General features: G+C 43.1%; 1 protein-coding gene across 11 annotated transcripts in view; it reads left to right on the top strand.

The window, feature by feature from the left end:
- The window catches only part of LOC122557607 (liprin-alpha-1-like), a 237289-nt gene that overhangs the window by 195487 nt on the left and 21099 nt on the right, over positions 1-20703 (top strand). For all 11 annotated transcript variants that reach the window (XM_043705331.1, XM_043705336.1, XM_043705327.1 and 8 more), the window contains one exon: positions 4724-4899. In XM_043705331.1, the coding sequence (XP_043561266.1) occupies positions 4724-4899 (176 nt within the window). The remainder of the gene's footprint in view (positions 1-4723; positions 4900-20703) is intronic.

Below are 20703 nucleotides of genomic sequence, written 5' to 3'. Positions count from 1 at the left end.
GTAACATCTTCAGTGAGTCTCCGGATGAAGCTTCATTTGGAGGCTCACTGAAGATGTTGCCTAGTATGGTAACGAAACGTCTGAAAATGAACCTTTCAGCTCAGCGAGCAAACCTACATCCGGAACCTCAACCTGAACGACAAATCTCAAAACTCTCTAAGAAAGACTTGGAGAGGGTGGGAGGAGGATCTAATGATTGGAACAAGGTGGACCTTGTTGACTGAGGTCCTTGATTGGCCCAGGTTAACAACCCCAATCAAAAGGCACTGACTAATTAACAGGCGTGTAGAACATAGAAAAGTACCGTATAATACAGACCCTTTGGCCTCCAATATTGTACTGAGGATTATTCCTAATCTAAAATAAAATAACCTAACCTACGCTCCCCTCAATTCGCTGCTGTCCCTGTGCATGTCCAGCAGTCGCTTAAATGTCCCTAATGACTCTGCTTCCACCACCACCATTGACAACGCATTCCATGTGCTCACTGTACTCTCTGTAAAGAACCTACCTCTGACGTTTCCTCTATATATTTCTCCTAACACTGTGACAGTCAATCCTGCCCTTGGGAAATGTCTCTGGCGATTGACTCTATCCATTCCTCTCGTTGACTTGTATACCTCAATCAGGTCATCTCTCTTTCTCCTCCTCTCCAGAGAGGAATGCCCAAGCTTAGTCAACCTCTCGTCACAAGACAAGCCCTCCAGTCCAGGCAGCATCCTTGGAAACCTTCTTTGCACCCTCTCCAAAGCTTCCACATCTTTGCTATAATAGGGCGACCAGAACTGGACACAGTATTCCAAGTGTGGCCTCACCAGAGTTTTGTAGAGCTGCAGAAAAACCTTGTGGCTCTTAACTCAATCCCCCTGTTAATGAAAGTCAAGGCACCATATGCTTTCTTAACAACCTTATCCACTTGGGTGGCAACTTTGAGGGATCTATGCACTTGAACGCCAAGGTCTTACTGTTCCTCCACTTTGCCAGGAATTCTGTCTTTAATACTATATTCAGCATTCAAGTTCGACCTTCCAAAATGCATCACTTTGCATTTATCCAGGTTGAACTCCATTTGCCATTTCTTAGCCCAGCTCTGTATCCTGTCTGTCGCGCTGCAGCCTGCATTAGCCTCTATACTATCAACTGCACCTCCAACCTTTGTGTCATTGGCAAATTACTAACCCACCCCTCAACCTCCTCATCCAAGTCATTTATAAAAACTACAAAGAGCCGAGGCCCAAGAACAACCCTGCAGGACACCACTCACCACTGACCTCCAGGCAGAATACTTTCCATCTACAACCCCACTCTGCCTTCTGTCAGCTAACCAATTCTGAATCCAGACAGCCAAATCTCCCTGTATCCCATTCCTCCTGACTTTATGAATGAGCCTACTATATGGAACCTTATCAAATGCCTTGCTGAAATCCATATACAGTACATCCACTGCTTGACCTTCGTCGACCTGTCTCATCACCACCTCAAAGAACTGAATAAGATTTGTGAGGCATGACCTGCCCCCCTCAAAGCCATGCCGACGGCCTTTAATCACACTATGCTTTTGCAAATAGTCATAAATCTTATCCCTCAGAATTCTTTCCAAAACCTTGCTGACCAACAGATGTAAGACTGACTGGCCTGTAATTGCCAGGGATTTCCCTTTTCCCCTTCTTAAAAGAGGAGCAACATTCGCTTTCCTCCAATCCTCTGGTATGACTCCCATGAAGAGTGAGGAAACAAAAATCTTCGCCAGCGACTCAGCAACCTCCTTTCTCGCTTCCCAGACCAACCGAGGGTTAATCTAATCTGGGATGGGAACTTATCAAACTTTATGTTTGCCAAAATCTCCTGCACATCAACTTCATCAATCTTGATCTGCTCAAGCCTGTTTTCCAGCTCCTCAAAGTTCTCATTCACAACAAGATCCCTTTCCTGAGTGAAAACCCAAGCAAAAAACTCATTTAGGGCTTCCCCTATCTGCTCAGTCTCCATGCACAAGTTCCCTCCGCTATCCCTGATCGGCCATACCTTCTCCCTGATCATTCTCTTATTCCTCAGTAAAGTGCCTTTGGGTTCTCCCTAATCCTTCCTGACAAGCCTTTTTCGTGTCCCCTCGTGGCTCTCCTCAATCCATTTTTGAGCTCCTCTCTAGTAAGCCTGTAATCCTCTAAAGCTGTGATAGACCCTTGCTTCCTCCACCTTATGAAAGCTGCCTCCTTCCTTTTGATGAGAAGCTCCTTTGTTCTTGTCATCCAAGGCACCTTAACCTTACCCCTTCTTGCCTGTCTCAGAGGAACACATTTATGCATCATTCGCAACAACTGTTCCTTAAACAGTCTGCACATGTCTGTGTACCCTTTCTGTGGAACAATTGCTCCCAGTCTGTATTTCCCAACTCTTGGCTGATGGCATCATAATCTCCTTTTCCCCAATTAAATATCTTCCTGCTCCTTTCCCTTTCCAAGGCTATGGTAAATGTGAGGCAGTTGTGGTCACTGTCACTAAAGTGTTCTCCCACCGTGAGATCTTGCACACGTCCTGGCTCATTGCCGAGCACCAAATCCAAAGTGGCCTTTCCCGTCATTTGCCTATCTACGTACTGAGTAAGGAAACCCTCCTGAACACACCTGACAAAAACGGCTCCATCCAAACTATCTGCACTGAGGTTCCAATCAATATTGGGAAAGTTGAAGTCCCCCATAACAACAACCCTGCTACATCTGCACTTTTCCAAAATCTGCCGCCTATGAGCTCCTCAATCTCTCTACTGTTATTAGGGGATCTGTAGAAGACTCCTAATGAGGTGACTTCTCCTTTGCTGTTCCTAACTCCCACCCATACTGACTCAGTAGACACACCTTCCTCAACAACCTTTATTTCTGGAGCTGTCATGCACTCTCTGATTAGCAATGCCAAACCCCCTCCTCTTTTTCCACCCTCCCTGTTCTTTTTAAACGTTCCTTTAAACTCTGGAACATCTAGCAACTATTCCTGTCTCTGTGGAACCCATTTCTCTGTTATGGTCACAACATCATAGTCCCAAGTACTGATCCATGCTCAAGTTCATCACTCTTATTCCTGACACTGCTTGCGTTAAAGCAGGCGCACTTTAACCGATCCCTTTGTTCCATCACTTGAAAAACCTTCCCGATAGATTCACTACATCCTGTTGCTGCCTCTTCTACAACAACCCCACCCCACCCCCCCCCCTCAGATGTGTAGCTCTGGTTCCCACCCCCTGCCAAACTCCAGGGGACTGACTGAAATGGTTGGCCACAGCCAATGTACTGTGCACAAGTAAATAAAGAACAAAAAAAGACCAAAGGAGAAGTACAGTACAGGAACAGCCCCTTTGGCCTGATGATGTGCTGATCATCATGCCTTAACTAAACGAAAAAACACACCTTCTGCCCTTAATCAGTCATATCCCTCTATTCTCTCCTTTTTCATGTAAACCTTCAGATGCCTCTTAAATGTCCCCACTGTGCCTGCTTTCACCACCTCTTCTGACAGTGCGTTCCAGGCTCCTACCACTCTCTGCATGAAAAACATCCTTTGCACATCTTCCTTAAACTTTGCCCATCTCACCTTGAACCTGTGCCCCCTTGTAATTTAAACATCAACCCTGGGAAAGAACCTCTGACTACCCACCCTATCTACGCCCCTCATAATTGTGTTGACCTCTATTCGGTCTCCTCTCAGCCACTGTCTTCCCAGTGAACACAATCCTTGTCTTTTTAACCTTCCCTCATAGCCACTGCCCTTGAGACCAGGCAACATCCTGGTGAACCTTTTCTGCAATCTCTCCAAAGCTTCCACGTCCTTCTGGTAGTGTGGTGACCAAAACTGCACATAATACTCCAAATGCAGCCTAACAAGAGTTTTATGCAGGTGCAACATGGATTGTCAACTCTTGTACTCCATGCCCTGGCCAATGAAGGTCAGCATGCCATATGCCTCTTTAACCGCTTTGGCCAACTGTGTTGCCCCCAACTCTGGACCTGCACGCTCAGACCTGTCTGTATGGTAATCTTCTGAAGGGTTCTGCTATTTACAGTATACTTCACACCTAAATTTGATCCTCCAAAATGCATCACCTTGCAGATTAAACTCCATCTGCATTTCTAATACTCCTTGCGTTAAAGTTGCCAATCTATTTATATCCTGTTCTTTCATAATTATCAGCACTGTCAACAATTCCACAAACCTTCGTGCCATCTGCAAACTTACTAATCAGACCACCCATGTTTTTCTCCAGATCATTTACATAGACTTAGGTCCTCTGTTTTTTTTTTGTAGTATGATTGATCACTGTGGAGCATCACTGGTCTCCTTTCTGGAAAACATCCTTCCACTGCTGCTCTCTGCCTTCAATGACCAAGTCAGTTTTGTATCCATCTAGCCAGCCCACCATGAATCCCATGTGATTTTAGTTTTTGTACCAATCTGCCATGTGGGGCTTTATCAAATACTTTACAAAAGTCCACATAAACTAAATCCACTGCCCTTCCTTGTGACTTGGTGATGGGATACTGGCCTCTATGCCATTACTTCAGTTTTGTTATAATTTATGAAGTTTTGATTATCTTTTTCAATCTTTGATCGCCATGGTTTAAAAATCTGTTTGTTTGATTAGTTGGTTTTTGATTTTATACACTTGTAAACTGATAAGACCAGTTTAATATGAATCAACTTCCCTTTGATCATTTTTATTGTGTTTTTACAGATGTTATGGTGTGGACTAATGAGCGAGTGATACGCTGGGTGCAGTCAATTGGACTTAAGGAATATGCCAATAATCTTTTAGAAATTGGAGTTCACGGTGGACTAATTGCTCTAGATGAACTTTTTGATTACAATGCATTAGCTCTATTGTTACAGATACCAACACAAAACACACAGGTAAACCAAGAGCAATCCGTTCAAAAACAGAAATCGCTGGAAAAATTCAGCAGGTCTCAGCAAAACTTCGAAGAAGGGTCACTGGACCTGAATGTTAACCCTGCTTTCTCTCCACAGATGCTGTCTGACTTGCTGAGGTTTTCCAGCGATATCCGTTTTTGTTTCTGATTTCCAGTGTTGAGAGTTCTTAATATTTGTTTTGCAGTCATTTCAACTTGCAGGAAAAATAACTTGTGGGCACTTGCCTTCTTTTAGATGAGTGAATGCTAATGAAGCCATAATTTTAATTAAAAGCAAAATATTTTAGATGGTGTAAAATTGAAACATGGAAAATGCTTGAGTTACTCAGCAGTGTCTGTGGAGAGAGAAACAGGGCAGAACTACTCTGAAGAAACCCCCTACTGGACTCAAAATTAATTCTTTCAATCGTTGCTGCTGAGTTTCTCAATTTTGTTGTTTTTTTCCTATTATTTTAGTTGCAGTGTTTCACTTGAATTTGAAACTTCAACTTTGCACATGTCAAATAGTGTTTCATGGTTGATCTAGATAAAATTGCATTATTTCTAATGACTATGTCTACGTTAAGTGAACTTAAATCTCTGTAAGGTGAACGTAGCAATAATATTAGTGAATGAGAGAAACATCACATTCTTTTCCAGTTCAAGGTGGGCCAAGCATCAGTATATTGTTAAAAATAGCCAAAATAAGTTTTGACAAGATGAGAGAGAAAGTAATGTGAACTAATATTGTCCAAATGTTGTTTGCAGGTTGAGTGTGTGGATTTTTAAATGTCATTATCTTTCCGAAATTCCGGCTTGGTCTACAGTTAAATGTTAATTCCTTAAATACAGTTTTTCGAGCATTAAGTTGATCTAAGTAAACTGTCAAAGAGTCGTCAGTTAGCTAACTAGTCTATTCTGGCTTCTGCAGTTTTAACTTGAAACTGTATTACTGCAGTGGCCTTAATACAGATTGCAGATTATAAGCAGAGTGAACAAATACAATTTTGCTGATTGGGAAGTCTGTTGAAGGAAATGATCGTTCCTACTTTTTTTCATCATTCATAATTTCTTTCATTCTTTTATTGCAGCACAAGGAGCTGGTTGGTGCACAGCTAGGAAGCTATTCCACTTATAGTCGATAGTCTGTAAAGTTAAGTTATGGTAGGGCAGCTCAACAAAGTGAAATGTGTAGCCTTTGGCATGTGTCATGCAAAAATATTTCTGCAGGATATATCACTGGCTGCATAATCCTGATTTTAGAGCTTTGGACATCAAGTTGTGGCTCAAGTCGCAGTGACATATCTACAAGGCAGAGAACTGCATGGTAGAGAGGTGGTCACACTGCAGGTTAGGAGCACCCAGGCAGTTAGGGAGGGTATGACTCCCAAGATCCAGACTGGCTTTATCCTAGAGTGATGAGAAGGTGTCTGGAGAGGGGGTGGATGCAGTGGTGATTGTATTTCAAAATTCTATAGATTCACGAAAGGTTCCTGCAGATGTTACAAATGTAACCCCACAATTTAGGAAGGGACAGAGAGAATAGTAGGGCAAATATTCTATAAGACCATAAGACATAGGAGTGGAAGTAAGGCCATTCGGCCCATCGAGTCCACTCCACCATTCAATCATGGCTGATGCGCATTTCAGTTGAAACTTTATTGCTGGAACAGCACAGCAAGTCAGGCAGCATCCAGGGTGCATGCGCATTTCAGCTCCACTTACCAGCGTTCTCCCCGTAGCCCTTAATTCCTCGAGACAACAAGAACCTATCAATCTCGGCCTTGAAGACATTTAGCGTCCCGGCCTCCACTGCACTCCGTGGCAATGAATTACATTTCCTGGCTTCCTTTGTCAGCCAAGGTTGTCTAATCCCTCCCCGGTTAATCTTTCTTTTCTTGGGAATGAACCTCTGTACAGTGTCCTCAATTATACCTATAAACTCCTGCCATTTTTGCTCTACTGTCTTCCCGGTTAGCCTCTGCTTCCAGTCTATTTTAGTCAGTTCCTCTCTCATGCCCTCGTAATTACCTTTATTCAACTGTAACACCATTACATCCGATTTTGCCTTCTCCCTTTCAAACTCCAGACTGAACTATTCTAATATAAAGGATGTAGGACAACTGGATATTTGGAAAAGAATAGCAGAATTGGACAGAGCTGACATGGATTTATAAAAGCAAACAATTTAGGAAGGGACAGAGAGAATAGTAGGGCAAATATTCTAATATAAAGGATGTAGGACAACTGGATATTTGGAAAAGAATAGCAGAATTGGACAGAGCTGACATGGATTTATAAAAGCAAGATCATGTGTTTCAAACTTTGTGAAGTTTTTTACAGTTTGTTTGTTTGTTATATCATTGCTAAAGGAGACTTGGTGGATATGGTGTCTTTGGATTTTCAGAAAGGTCTTTTGCTAAGGTGTCATACAGGGGTTTTTAGGAACCAAATTTGACTCTGGGATTGAGGGTAAGGTTTGTCCTGAACATTGGCTGATGGGTGACGATCAGAGACTCTGAATAGGCAGCTTATTCTCAGAATGGTAGAGTGTTATCAGTAGATTACTGTTACAGCTTTTTATAATAGACACAGAGAGGGGACAGATGTGTTTTTTTTAAACAGCAGAGGGAAATACCCTTCAGGCTACCATCTCTGCCAGTCATCAGCATCCATCTATTCTCATCCCATTTTCCAGCAAACAGAAGGAAATGTTCACATTGGATTGTTAAAAATGAGTACACCCCTGTAATGGGATCTCATTCGTAAATACAAGTGTTCGTAATACCCTCGGGCAGTGAGTTCCAGATACCCACTAATCTTTGGTGAAAACATTTTTTCCCCAAATTCTCTCTAAACCTCCTTATCTTAAAATTGTGTGGCCTAATTATTGACCCTTCCTCCCTACTTATCTGTGTCCCTCAAAACTTTGTGCACCTCAGTCAGAACCCCCCACAGCCTTCCCTTCTCCAGGAAAGCAATCTGAGGCTAGCTTGTCTCTCTTTGTAGCTGAGTCATTTAAGTCCATAAGCATCCTGGTGAATCTCTTCTGCACCCTCTAGTGCAGTTGCAGCCTTCCTGCTGTCCTTCTTCTTTCTCTCGATCCTTCCAATATCACATACTGGTTCACTTCGAAGAAGTCTCTGAACTCGTTAAAAGTCGCAGGTTATAGCACCTGCTGGAGGAAAAATAAACTGTTTTAAATCGATATAAATGATATGGATGTGGGGAACAGTTGTAATATTTCCATATTTACTGCTGAAATTAATTGGGAATGTAAGTTCTGAGGAAGTTAAAGAGGCTTCAAATGGACTTAAACTAGGTGATTGAGCAATATCACAGTAGATAGAAAATCATGTGTAAGTGTAAAGTTATCTTTCGAAAGAAAAGTACTGAAAGGCAGAATATTTTTTAAATTGTGAGAAATCGTGTAGCGTTGATTTTCATAGGGACAGAGCTCTCCTGTTAATGCAAGCATGCAGCAGTCAGTGAAAAAGACAAATGGCAGATTTAGCAGCTAAAGGTGCCGAACGGCTTTCATTACAAGGGGATTTGAGCACAGGCATAAAGATCTCTTACTGCAGTTGTATAGAGTTTTGCTGAGCCATTCCGGTTAGATTCACACATGTATTGGGACATAATTTTTAACCGTTTCACCACACAGATTTAGCAGCTAAAGGTGCCGAACGGCCTTCATTACAAGGGGATTTGAGCACAGGCATAAAGATCTCTTACTGCAGTTGTATAGAGTTTTGCTGAGTCCACACCCATACTTTTTGTGCAGTTTGACCTTCTTATCTATGGAAGGATACACTTGCTGTAGTGGGAGTGCAACAAAGGTTCACTAGATTAATCCCTTGGATGGCAGGTTTGTTTAATGAAGTAAGATTGAACTGGGCCTGTATTCTCTCAGGTTTAAAAGCATGGAAGATATTGTAATTGAAAACCTAGTGTTCTAAATTGTCCACTTTGTATTTGGCAGATATATTTAAAACAGAATTTTTGGAAATAAATACTAAAATGGAGTATCTGATGCATCTTTTTAGGAGGTGTACCCATGTGTGGTTGAAGTGTAGACTCTTCATTAGAACATGGTTTGCTGAAGGATGTGCCTCCAAAGCATTAATCAGCTGTTTCACCTGTGGATGGTAGATTTCTTTCTCTTCAGTTTGCTTGAAATTATCTGTACTCAGAGTTCATTTCGAATCTTTCTGACAACAAAAATAATTGTTTACAAGGGACAAACGCAATGCTTTATTTTCTTAGCCACTAGTTTCTTCCAGTGCTAAGTAGTGCTGTGGCAGCTAAAGGTGCTGCAGTCTGTGAAGTGAACTTGGAAAGTGCTGCATGAGGAGAGACTACCATCTGTTGGCAGGGGGTTAGTGTTACAGGATCAGCTTTAACGTTGTTGTAACATACAGTTCCCAATACTATCAATTTCCTGTAAAAATAATGGGTGTAACTTTTTGGGGGGAATGATGACATGCTATTAGGCCACTTGAATCTATGTTTTATGAATGAGTCTAATGAATGAATGATGAGCGAAAGCATCTAACAAAAGATTAGGAGAGATTGTGAGACATGTGGCTTGATAATTTCCTGTAGCAGCGAAATTGATTTGTTGTCATTTTATCTGGAAACTTTCTGTGTTTCTAATTGGACAATACCAGAGCATTTGAAACCAGTGTGACTCAAGGATAATGAAGAATAGAAACATAGAATCCCTGCAGTGTGGAAGCAGGCGATTCGACCATTAAGTCCACACTGACCCTCTGAATAGCATCCCCCAACCCTATCCCTTTCCTGTGGCTAACCCACCCAACCTGCACATGCATGGGCATTACAGGTAATTTAACATGGCCAATCCACCTAACCTGCACATCTTTGGATTGTGGGAGGAAACCAGCGGTCCTGGAGGAAGACCACGTCAACATGGGGAATGTATGCAAACTCCGCACAGACAGTCGCCAGAGGCTGGAATCGAACTCTGGTCCCTAGTGCTGCTCATCACTGAGATACCATGCTGCCCTAAAGATCACCTCAAGATTTGCCCTTACTTTCCAAGTTTCCAATCTTATCAATTTTGCACTGATGCAACAGCTAAGTAGCTTGGAGAAAATAAATAGTTGCTTTTAGAACATAGAACATTACAGCGCAGTTCAGGCTCTTCAGCCCTCGATGGTTTCACAGGTCAGCGCAACAATCTGAAGTCCATCTATCCTACACGATTCCATTTTCATCCATATGTTTATCCAATGACCATTTAAATGCCCTTAAAGTTGGCAGGTCTACTACTGTTGCAGGCAGTGCATTCCATGCCCCTACTACTGAGTAAAGAAACTACCTCTGACATCTGTCCTGTATCTATCACCCCTCAATTTAAAGCTATTCACCCTTGTGCTAGCCATCGCCATTCGAGGAAAAAGGCTCTTCCTGTCCACCCGATCTAACCCTCTGATTATATATCTCAATTAAGTCACTTCTCAACCTCCTTCTCTCCAATGAAAACAGCCTCCAGTCCCTCAGCCTTTCCTCGTAAGACTTGCCCTCCATACCAGGCAACACTCTGGTAAATCTGCTCTGAACCCCTTCCAAAGCTTCCACATCCTTCCTATAATATAGTGGCAAGAACTGTACGCAATACTCCAAGTGTAGCCGTACCAGAGTTTTGTATAGCTGCAGCATGACCTCATGGTTCTGAAACTCAGTGCCTCTACCTATAAAAGCTAACACGTCGTACGCCGCCTTAACAACCCTGTCAATCTGGGTGGCAACTTTCAGGGATCTGTGTAGCTGGACATTGAGACCTCTCTGCTCATCTACACTATCAAGAATCTTAGAATTAGCCCAGTACTCTGTACTCCTGTTGCTCCTTCCAAAGTGAATCACCTTTTTTAAAAAAAGCCTTTGAATGTTGGTATAGACATGGCTACTACTGGTTATATAAATTGTCGAATATTCAAAATGGGCACACTCTTAAAATGGAGCTTTAAAAAGGACTCTTACTGTTGGGATTTGCTTTTTTCAGCCTGTTTTGTATCTAAAAACTAAAATTATTCAAATTATGATTGTGATGTAAAGGTGCTGGTGTTGAGCTGGGGTGGACAAAATCGAAATGGTTGGGCTGGAAAAGCACAGCAGGTCAGGCAGCATCCGAGGAGCAGGAATGTGATGAAGGGCTTATGCCTGAAACAGACTGTCTTGCTTCTCAGATGTTTCCTGACCTGCTGTGCCACCCTTTTTTGGCTCTGATTCTCCCAGGGTGGACTAAGTCAGAAGTCCCATCATAACAGGTTATAGTCCAATAGACTTATTTAAAATCACAAGCTTTTGGGGTGCTATTCCTTCATCAAGTGAAGTCTTCTGAAAGCTTGTGATTTTAAATAAGTCTGTTGGACTATAACTTGGTGTTGTGTGACTTTTGACTTTGTCGAATTATAATTGATTCTCTTGTGACACAGGAATCTGTTTTTCTACCATTACAGATCTTGATTTAAAATCTGTCATGTGGACGGTGGGCTGTTGACAAGACAATTTAATAGATGAGAAAGTTCAAAACCTGGCCAGAGTTGGAAAAGCTTGTGTCGAATTCTTGCTACTGCTGCATGCTTACAGATTTAAAACTGCCTCAGTCCCTTGTAGATTTGGCCTCTTGGTCTTTTGGATGCTATTTTTCACTGGTCTTTGAGAGAGAGTACTGCCAGAAGTAACCTCCTGGTTGATCTTGGCAATATATGCTGAATGATAATGTTTAGATGTTTATGCCTTCAACCTGAATATCCAAATTGATGCTGTGTTAAAAAAAAATTCAAAATATCACCTGGTTTATTTTTCAATATATTGAAGGAAGCATATCTTAAATAGCTTCTCAAAGTCCTAGATCAATACAGCATACAGTCAGGTCCTTTGGCCCACTATCCACACAACCAATAAACACCAACTACACTGATCCTGCTTACCTGCATAAGGACCATAGTCTACTGTGCCCTGGCATTTTAAGTGCTCATGCAGATGCTTCTTAAATGTTGAGTGTATCTGCCTCCTCCACCCTCTGAAGTAGCACATTCCATATTTCTGCCACTCTCTGGATCCTCCAATTCCCCCCTAAATTTACAATCCTCACCTTACGTTTATGCCCGCTGGCCTTAGGCCCATCTGCCAGAGGGAACTGATTCTCACAGTCTACCCTATATATATGTATATGCATCTGATAATTTTGTACGATCAGATCACCCCTCAGCCTTCTCTGCTTCAGGGAAAACAAACCTCACCTGTCCAGTTCCCCCTCATAACTGAGATTTATCATCCCAGGCGACATCCTGGTGAATCTCCTCCCCCTGTCCGGTGCAATCACATTCTTCCAACAGTGTAGTGGCAAGATTATACACAGTATTCTGTCTGTGGCCTAACCAATGTTTTATAAAGTTGCAAAAAGACTTCCTTGCTTCTATATTCTACACTCTGGCTGATGAAAGCAAGCATCCTGAATGCTGCCTTTACCATCTTGTCAACCTGTGCTGACATCATTACGGTTTTCAGGACTTGTACACCAAGGTCCCTGTATTCCTCAGCACTCCCTGGGAGCTACCATTCATTGTGTAAGTTTTGCTCTTATTAGACTTCCCAAGATGCATCATTGCGCACTATCTGCCATCTGCCTGCCCAATTTATTAGACTGTGGCCTGAGACCATCTTCCTCACTATCGATAAAATCACCAATTTTCGTGCCAATAGCAAACTTACTAACTATATTTTCCAGAATTGCAATTAAGTCTTAAACATACATAACAAGCAAGCAAGGGTGGCAGCACCGATTCCTGTCGTACATTGGAAGCCTCTGGGTTTGGGAATCTATACTCTGGTAACAACCACGTGAATTTCATCTATCGAGAGATTGTAAATCCAAAAACAAGTTGTTTCTAAACTATTGCTCATCAATCTCACCTTCTCTAAGGATGATTTGGAGGTAGCAATTTCTTTTCTTGCGCCTATGCTTTTTCGGCATTCAAAGGATGTGATTAGTGAGTAAAATGAGTTAATTGCCCATGAAATACATTGTGAGTGAAATCATTGAGGTGTGCAGGAAGTCCTTTTAAGCTACAGCATGACATTGGGCCAAAAATAGTCACCAGATTCCAGATATTGTACTCCTACTTTAAATGAATGGTTTTGAGTATATCGCTTTGTGTGCTGTGACTGGAAAAGGAGAAGAAATTAAAAGCTCTATCCTGTCAGTCATGCATTTTAATTTCTTTCTTTGAATAAGCAATGATAGAAAGCGATAGCTCACAAGTGGATGGTTCAGTTTAATATTTGTGTTGATTTTTGATTTTAAGCAGCTTGTCTGTTTCTGCCCTCTTTAATAGTCCTCCTTTTAAAGGTTTCCTTTCATTCAAGTAGTTTGGTTGTACGGAACTTAAGTATTGCTGGAAAAAAGAACATTTTGTCAACTTATTATCCTGATGAATGCAAGTTGAATTGCCAGAATATAAATTCAGGGGAAAATCAACATTTCTCATGCACCAGAGGAGACCACTGATTGATAAGCATGGGCACCTTACCAGAAGTATTGCGTTGGAGAATCCATGTGTCCTGGAGAATACAGTATCTACTAGGTTGGCTGGACTGGGTTTGTTTTCACAGGAATGCAGGAGGTTGAAGGGAGACCTGACAGAAGTTTATAAAATTGTGTATGGCATGGATAGAGTGAAAACTGAGGGTTTTTTTTCCAGGGTAAAGGAGTCAATTACTAGGGGATGTGGGTTCAAGGTGTGAGGGGGAAGTTAGAAGCATGTGAGGCAGGTTTCTCTGACAAAGGGTGGAGAGAGCCTGGAATGTGCTGCCAGAGGAGGTGGTGGAATAGCACCAGACACAATAGCAACATTCATGTAACATCTGGATACTTGCATGAATAGGAGGGAATAGAGGGATACGGATCCTGAGTGAAGACAGTTTTAGGATGGAAGGGTAAAATATGTCGGCGCAGGCTTAGATGGCAGAAGGGTCTGTTCCTGTGCTGTGGTGTTCTTTGTAGAAGAGACATATATTAATACAAAGAACCCTGCTCTTTGCACAGATGTACATACACTGTCTCTGTTTCAACTCAACAAAATAGATGACCACCATTTGTTAGTTAATTTATCAAGAAAATGAACTGGCCAATAGCAACCTGTCTGCATTAAAATTTAAAAGAATACTGGTTGTTATTCATTCATGGGCAGTGGATATCGCTGGCAGGGTTAGCATTAATTGCTCATTCCTAGTTACCTTTTGAGAAGATGGTGGTGAACTGCCTTTTGAACTGTTGCAGTCCATGTGCTGGAGGTAAACCCACAATCTCTGTAGGGAAAGAATTCCAAGATTTTGACAGCGACCGTGAAGGAACAGCGATATATTTTCAAGTCAGGATGGTGAGTGGTTTGGAGGGGGATCTTGTAGGTGATGGTGTTCCCATGTATCTGCTGTTCTTGTCCTTCTAAAAGTGGTCATGAGTTTGGAAATTACTGTCTTATGAATTTCTATTGTGCATCTTGTAGTTGGTGCATATGCTGCTACTGAGCATCAGTGATAGAGTGACTGAATGTTTGTGGATGTGATGCCATTCAAGTATCAAGCTACTTCAGTGTTGTTGGAACTGCGTTAATCCAGAAAAACTGGGATTATTATTTCACACTCTTGACTTCAGTCTTGTAGATGGGGAGTCAGGCGATCAGCTATCTGCTGTAGTATTCCTAGCCTCTGACCTGCTCTTGTAGTGACTCTGTTTATGGACAGCCCAGTTCAGTTTCTGCTCAAGATACTCATAACGGGGATTCAGTGATGATAACACCATTGAATGTCAAGCGATGGTGGTTAGATTGACTCTTGTTGGGCATGATTATTGCCTGCATCTGACAGGCCTGAATGTTACTTGTCAATCTTTGACCTGGGTCTGGATATTGTTCAGGTCTTACTTAAATTTGACTGTTTCACAGTCAGGAGTAGCAAATGGTGCTGGATATTGTGCAGTCATGGGCAAATATTCCCACTTCTAACCTTTTGTGGAGGGAATGCCTTTGACAAAGCAGCTGAAGATGGTTGGGCCTAGGACACTACCCTGAGGATCTCCTGCAGAGATGTCCTGGAGCTGAGGTAACTGACTTCTGACAACCACAACCATTTTGCTGTGTGCGAGGTATGACTCCAACCACTGGAGAGTTTGCACATGGTTCTTATTGACTCCAGTTTTGCTCAGGTAGGAGCTGAGTGCTTCTGGCAAAACCCAAACTGGATGTCGCTGGCAAGTGCTTTTAGCTGACACCTTCTTCATTTAACTGACAATTGAAAGGTGACTGTTTAGCGGGTTGGTTTGTTATGTTTCTTGAGTGTAGGACATATCTGAACAATCCTGCATGCTGTTGGTAAATGTCAGTGCTTGGCTAAGGGAGCAGATCTTCAGTGCTATTGTTGGAATATTGTAAGGGTCATAATCCTTGCAGTATCCAATGCATCTGACTGTTTCGTGATCTCAATTTGAGTGGAGTGAATTGAATTGGCTGAAGACTGGTATCAGAGTTGCTCGGGCCCTCTGGAAGAGGCCAAATGGATCATACACTTGGCATTTCTGACTGAAGATTGCTGCAAGTGCTTCAGCCTTATCTTTTGCACTAATGTGCTGGGCTCTTCCATCATTAAGGTTTGGGATATTTGTGGGGCCACCATCACCTCCAGTGAATTGTTTAATTGATCATTACCATCATGACTGAAAGTGGCAGGATGCAGAGCTTAGATCTGATCTGTCACTTTTGAGATCACTTAGCTCTGTCACTTGCTGCTTGTTGTTTGGTCTACAAGTAGTCCTCTCAAGTAACTTCACCAGGTTGACACCTCATTTTTAGGTGCTGCTCCTGGTATGCCCTCCATTGAACCAGGGTTGAACCCCTGACGGGAATGATTGAGTGGGGGATATGCCAGACCATGAGGTTAGATTGTGCTGGAGTACAATTCTGCTACTGTTGATGACCTACAGCACCTCATGGGTGCCCCATCTTGATTTGCTAGATCTGTTTGAAGTTTGTCCCATCTAGCATGGTGCCAGATAACATAATAGGTTATTCTCAGTGTGAAAGTGGAACTTTATCTCCATGGTGTTCATATTTACTGATACTGTCATGAATAAATTCACCTGCAACAGATATTTATAATTCTTCCACTTGCCTGGATGCATCACCAACAACACTCTAGAGGCTTGACATTACCCAGGACAAACCAACACAGTTGATTTGACGCCATCCACTACCACCTTCAACATACAGCAGCAGTGTGTATCATCTACTACACCTAAGACTACTACAATCTTGAAGGACAAGGGCAGCAGATACATAGAATAATAGAACTTTACAGGACAGGAGACCATTTGACCCATCGTGTCTCTACCAGCTCCCGAAAGAGCTACCTAGCTAATTCCACTCTCCAGTCCTATCTCAGTCAACTCTACCTTCATCACTTGCAAATATATATGTTCTTCTTTGAAACCACCTATAGAATCTGTCGTCTTCACTCTCCCAGATGGTGCATTCCAAATCCTAACAGCTCTGCATAAAGATGTTTCTTGCCATCTCATGTCTTGCTTTCTCGCTGACAGTGTTGAAATTGTCATCCTGAATTACTGGCATACCAACTAGTGGGACCTCCTTTACCCTGGCAAAATTATTCATAATTTTGAATACCTCAGTAAGGTCACTCCTTAATCTTCTCTGCTTTGACAAGACAAAGCCCAGTTTCTTTCTTTCTTTCCTTGTTTCTAAAATCCATCATTCCTGGTCTTGTTCCAGTGCATCTCTTTTGAGCTATCTCCATGGCTTTAACATTCTTAAAAGTGCCCAGGACTGAATACAATATTCCAAATGTGGTCTGACCAATGATTTGTCGAGGTTTAGCATCATTTATACCTTGCATTTATACTCTCTGCCTCTATTTATAAACTCAAGTGGCCTATAAACTGCCTTAACAATTGTTTCCGTTTATCTGTCCACCTTCAGGGAATCCCCCAGATCCTTCTGCTCCTGTACTCCCCTCCAAATTGCACCATTGAGCCTGTATTGTCTCTTACTGTTTCTTCTATCTACACTACCTCACATTCTTCGACATTGAAATCCATTTGCCAGGTATCTATCCATTTGACCAACTTGGTAGAGTCTGTCTGAAGTCTCAGCATCATCCTCACAATTCACTATTCTCCATAGCTTAGTATCATCTACAAATTTAGAAATTTTACCCTCAAACTCATCTCCAAATAGTTTATATAAATCAGAAAAAGCAAGGGTCCTAACACTGTTCCCAGGGACATCACTTTCGATTTGTTCCAATCTGGAAAAGCACAGCCCATCAGGCAGCATCCAAGGACTAGGATTGTTGACGTTTTGAGCATAAGCTCTTCATCAGGAATGGGGGGGGTTGGGGGTGCCAAGGAGGCTGAGAGAGAAGCTGGTGAAATCAACATTGATCCCATGTGATTCAAGGGTCCTAAGGCTGAAGATTAGGCATTCTTCCTCCAGGTGTGGGGTGGCTAGATTTTGGCGGTGAGGGAGGCCAAATACTTGCATGTCCTTTGTGGAGTTGGAGGGGCAATTGAAGTGTTCGGCCACATCAGCAAATCTAAAGCCTCCAGAAACTGTTCTCCCTCCGGATCCTCAGCTCCACGCACGCAGCCATGCGCCGCTGCCTCCTCTCCCTGCAGTCAGCCCTGCCCCATCTTAGAGCCACACTCTCCCAGATCCGCAAAAGACCTCTGCTGTTCTTCATCCACAGAAGAATCCACACAATCAACAAACACTGTTTCCTCACCGTATTGGACACCAAGGAAAGTACATATACCAAACTTTCAAGTACTTACCTCTAAACCTGGGATTCTTCAATCATACCAGAAGCTTCTCCCAGCCTCCAGAATCGCTTGGACACCATTAACCATGTGGCCGCTCCAACCACCACTGCGGCAAAAGATAACATCACTTCCGCTCCTGCCACCCCACAGGCCGCAGCCACTGCTGACTATACCGTGATCACCATTGAGACAATGCCTCAGTGATCAGTGCCAAAGAAACCGCCGCTGAAACCACCACGAAGACTACTTTGTACGTTACTAACCGCCCCCCACCCCCAACCGTAGTTGCCACCGCCTCAACCACTTCTACCCACACCGATGTTACTCACCGGAATGCTGCAGGCGACATCACCAGCGTCACCTATTATGTCGTTTTCACCCCCGCAGATGCCACCGTAGTCTCCATTTCTGCCCGACCCCCATGGTGAATGTCACTTACGTTTGGTGATGTCAGCCACAAACCCATAACCACACCCACTCCAGAGACAATCTCTGCCTCAACTCCCAACTCCATCTCTACCCCAGGTCATAGTTCCCAGCCTACCGTGTTTTTACCATCTCCCCAGACCTCCATCTTACTGAGGATGAATGATCAGTCCTCAATAATGGCCTCCCCTTCATTTCTCCCCTCCCGCACTCCTGGATCAATGAATTCAACATGTGTTGCGACATCAAGCTTTTCTTCCTCCACCTCAGTGCTTACTTTTTCCATCAGGAATCCTGCTCGCCCTCAGAGGACCTCTTCTCCCACCTCCAACACACCCCATGCACCTGGACACCCCGTGCTGGTCTGTTTCCCGCCCTCAATGTCTTCAACTCCAACTGCTGCCGTAACATTGACCGCCTCAACCTGTCCACCCCCTTATCCACTCCAACCTCTTACCCTTGCAACGCGCAGCTCTCCACTCTCCGATCCAACCCCAACCTCACCATAACACCAGACCTCATCTGCCATCACCAAACCATCATCTCCCAGACCATCCACAACCTCATCACCTCAAGCGATCTCTCACCAACAGCCTCCAACCTCATAGTCTGCGAACCTACTCCAATCTACACCGCCCGATTCTACCTCCTCCCCAAAATCCACAAACCTGACTGCCCCGGTCGACCTATTGTTTAGGCCTGTTCCTGCTCCACCAAACTAAATCTGCATACCTTGACACCGTCCTATCCTCCTTGGTCCAGGTTTTCCCCACATACATTCAGGACACTACCCACGCCCTCCATCTCCTCCATGACTTTCATTTCCTGGGCCCCCCGCGCATCCTCTTCACCATGGATATCCAGGCCCTGTACACGTCCATCTGCCAGGACAAAGGTTTCCAAGCCCTCCATTTCTTCCTCTCCTGCTGACCCAACCAGTACCCTTCCACTGACAATCTCATTTGATTTGCTGAACTGGTCCACATCCTCAACAATTTCTCTTTCAAATTCTCCCACTTTCTCCAGACCAAATGGGTAGCCATGGGCCCCAGCTATGCCTGCCTCTTCGTCAGATACATAGAACAGTCCATCTTCCACAGCTACACTGGCACTACTCCCCACCTTTTCCTCTGCTACATCGATGACTGTATCGGTGCCATCTCGTGCTCCCACAAGGAGGTTGAACAGTTCACCAACTCAACTAACACCTTCCACCCTGATCTCAAGTTCACTTGGACCATCTCGGACATCTGACTCTCCTTCCTGGACACCTCCATCTCCATTTCTGGCACCTGACTCAACATAGGCATATACTTCAAACCCACTGACTCCCACAGCTACCTGAACTACACTTTCTCCCACCTCCTTCAATCTCAAATGTTTCTAATTTGTTAATCAGCCTGCTCTGTGACGCCATATCAAACACTTTTGAGAGAGAACACCATCTGCAAATTCCCCTCGCTGACCTGATCTGAAACTGTGCCGTTGTTGCTTCTCTGTCACTCAGCCAATATAGTGGAGTTCTCTTTCAATAGAATTGTGGGTGTCCCAACGCACTAAGGATTGCATTGGTTCAAGTAGACAGTTTTTCAACCCCACATTTAAGGCAATTAGGGATGAGCAATAAATGCTGATCCAGCTGGCAGTGCTGGTATCCTGTGAACGTACTACTTACTTATTTTCCATGAAAATATGGTTTCTAATTTTACTGCTGAAAGGTCTGGATTTAATGTTCAGCCAATGCTACTTTGCTGTAGGCTCTGCATATTTATTTCACCCAATTGACTGTTCTTTTCTCTTTAATAGCTTGAAAACTTAATAAATCACCCCGGAGTTCTAAATGCAGAAAATACAACCTTTATTTCTTTAACCTTGTAGCTTAAAGCTTTGAGTCCAGATATTATTCTCATAAATTCTTATACACTCCCTCCCATATTCTTGGGGTCTGGTGCCTCGAACTTCTAATTAGTTTTAGATGCTTATTGCAATCTCATTTGCCTTTTCAATAATTTTATTACCTCTGCTGGTGTTTTATGGCAGAGGATTCCACATTTTCGTCATCTGCTTTTGGAATATCTTTGACTTCACCTTTTACTCTTATGCTTTTTGTTGTGACTATCGACATTTGAGATTGTTATTGGCCGTTAACATGGAACCTTATAATAAATTCATGTTTAGGCCTCTTATAGAGACCATTTTGTACTTAACTGATGAGTTAAGAAATTCATCAAGGTTCTTTAGAGACCACCTTTGAAACCCATGGCTTCTACAATCTAGAAGGACATGACAGCAGATCCAAGGGGACATCACCTCCTGCAAATTCCATCCAAGCTACTCGCCAGACTGACTTGAAACTGTGTTTTCTTCCCTGTAGGAACAAAGTTGGAATATAGGAATAAAGAATTATTACCATTCATTCAATTGATTCTGCTCTACTGTTCGACCATGGCTAATGTGTTTCCCAAATCCATTCTTCTGCCTTCCCCCCCCCCCCCCACCCCACCCTAGATCCCCTTA

This window comes from Chiloscyllium plagiosum, chromosome 16, assembly GCF_004010195.1.
Source record: "Chiloscyllium plagiosum isolate BGI_BamShark_2017 chromosome 16, ASM401019v2, whole genome shotgun sequence".
NCBI lineage: Eukaryota > Metazoa > Chordata > Chondrichthyes > Orectolobiformes > Hemiscylliidae > Chiloscyllium > Chiloscyllium plagiosum.
This window is presented reverse-complemented; position numbering and strand designations above follow the sequence as displayed.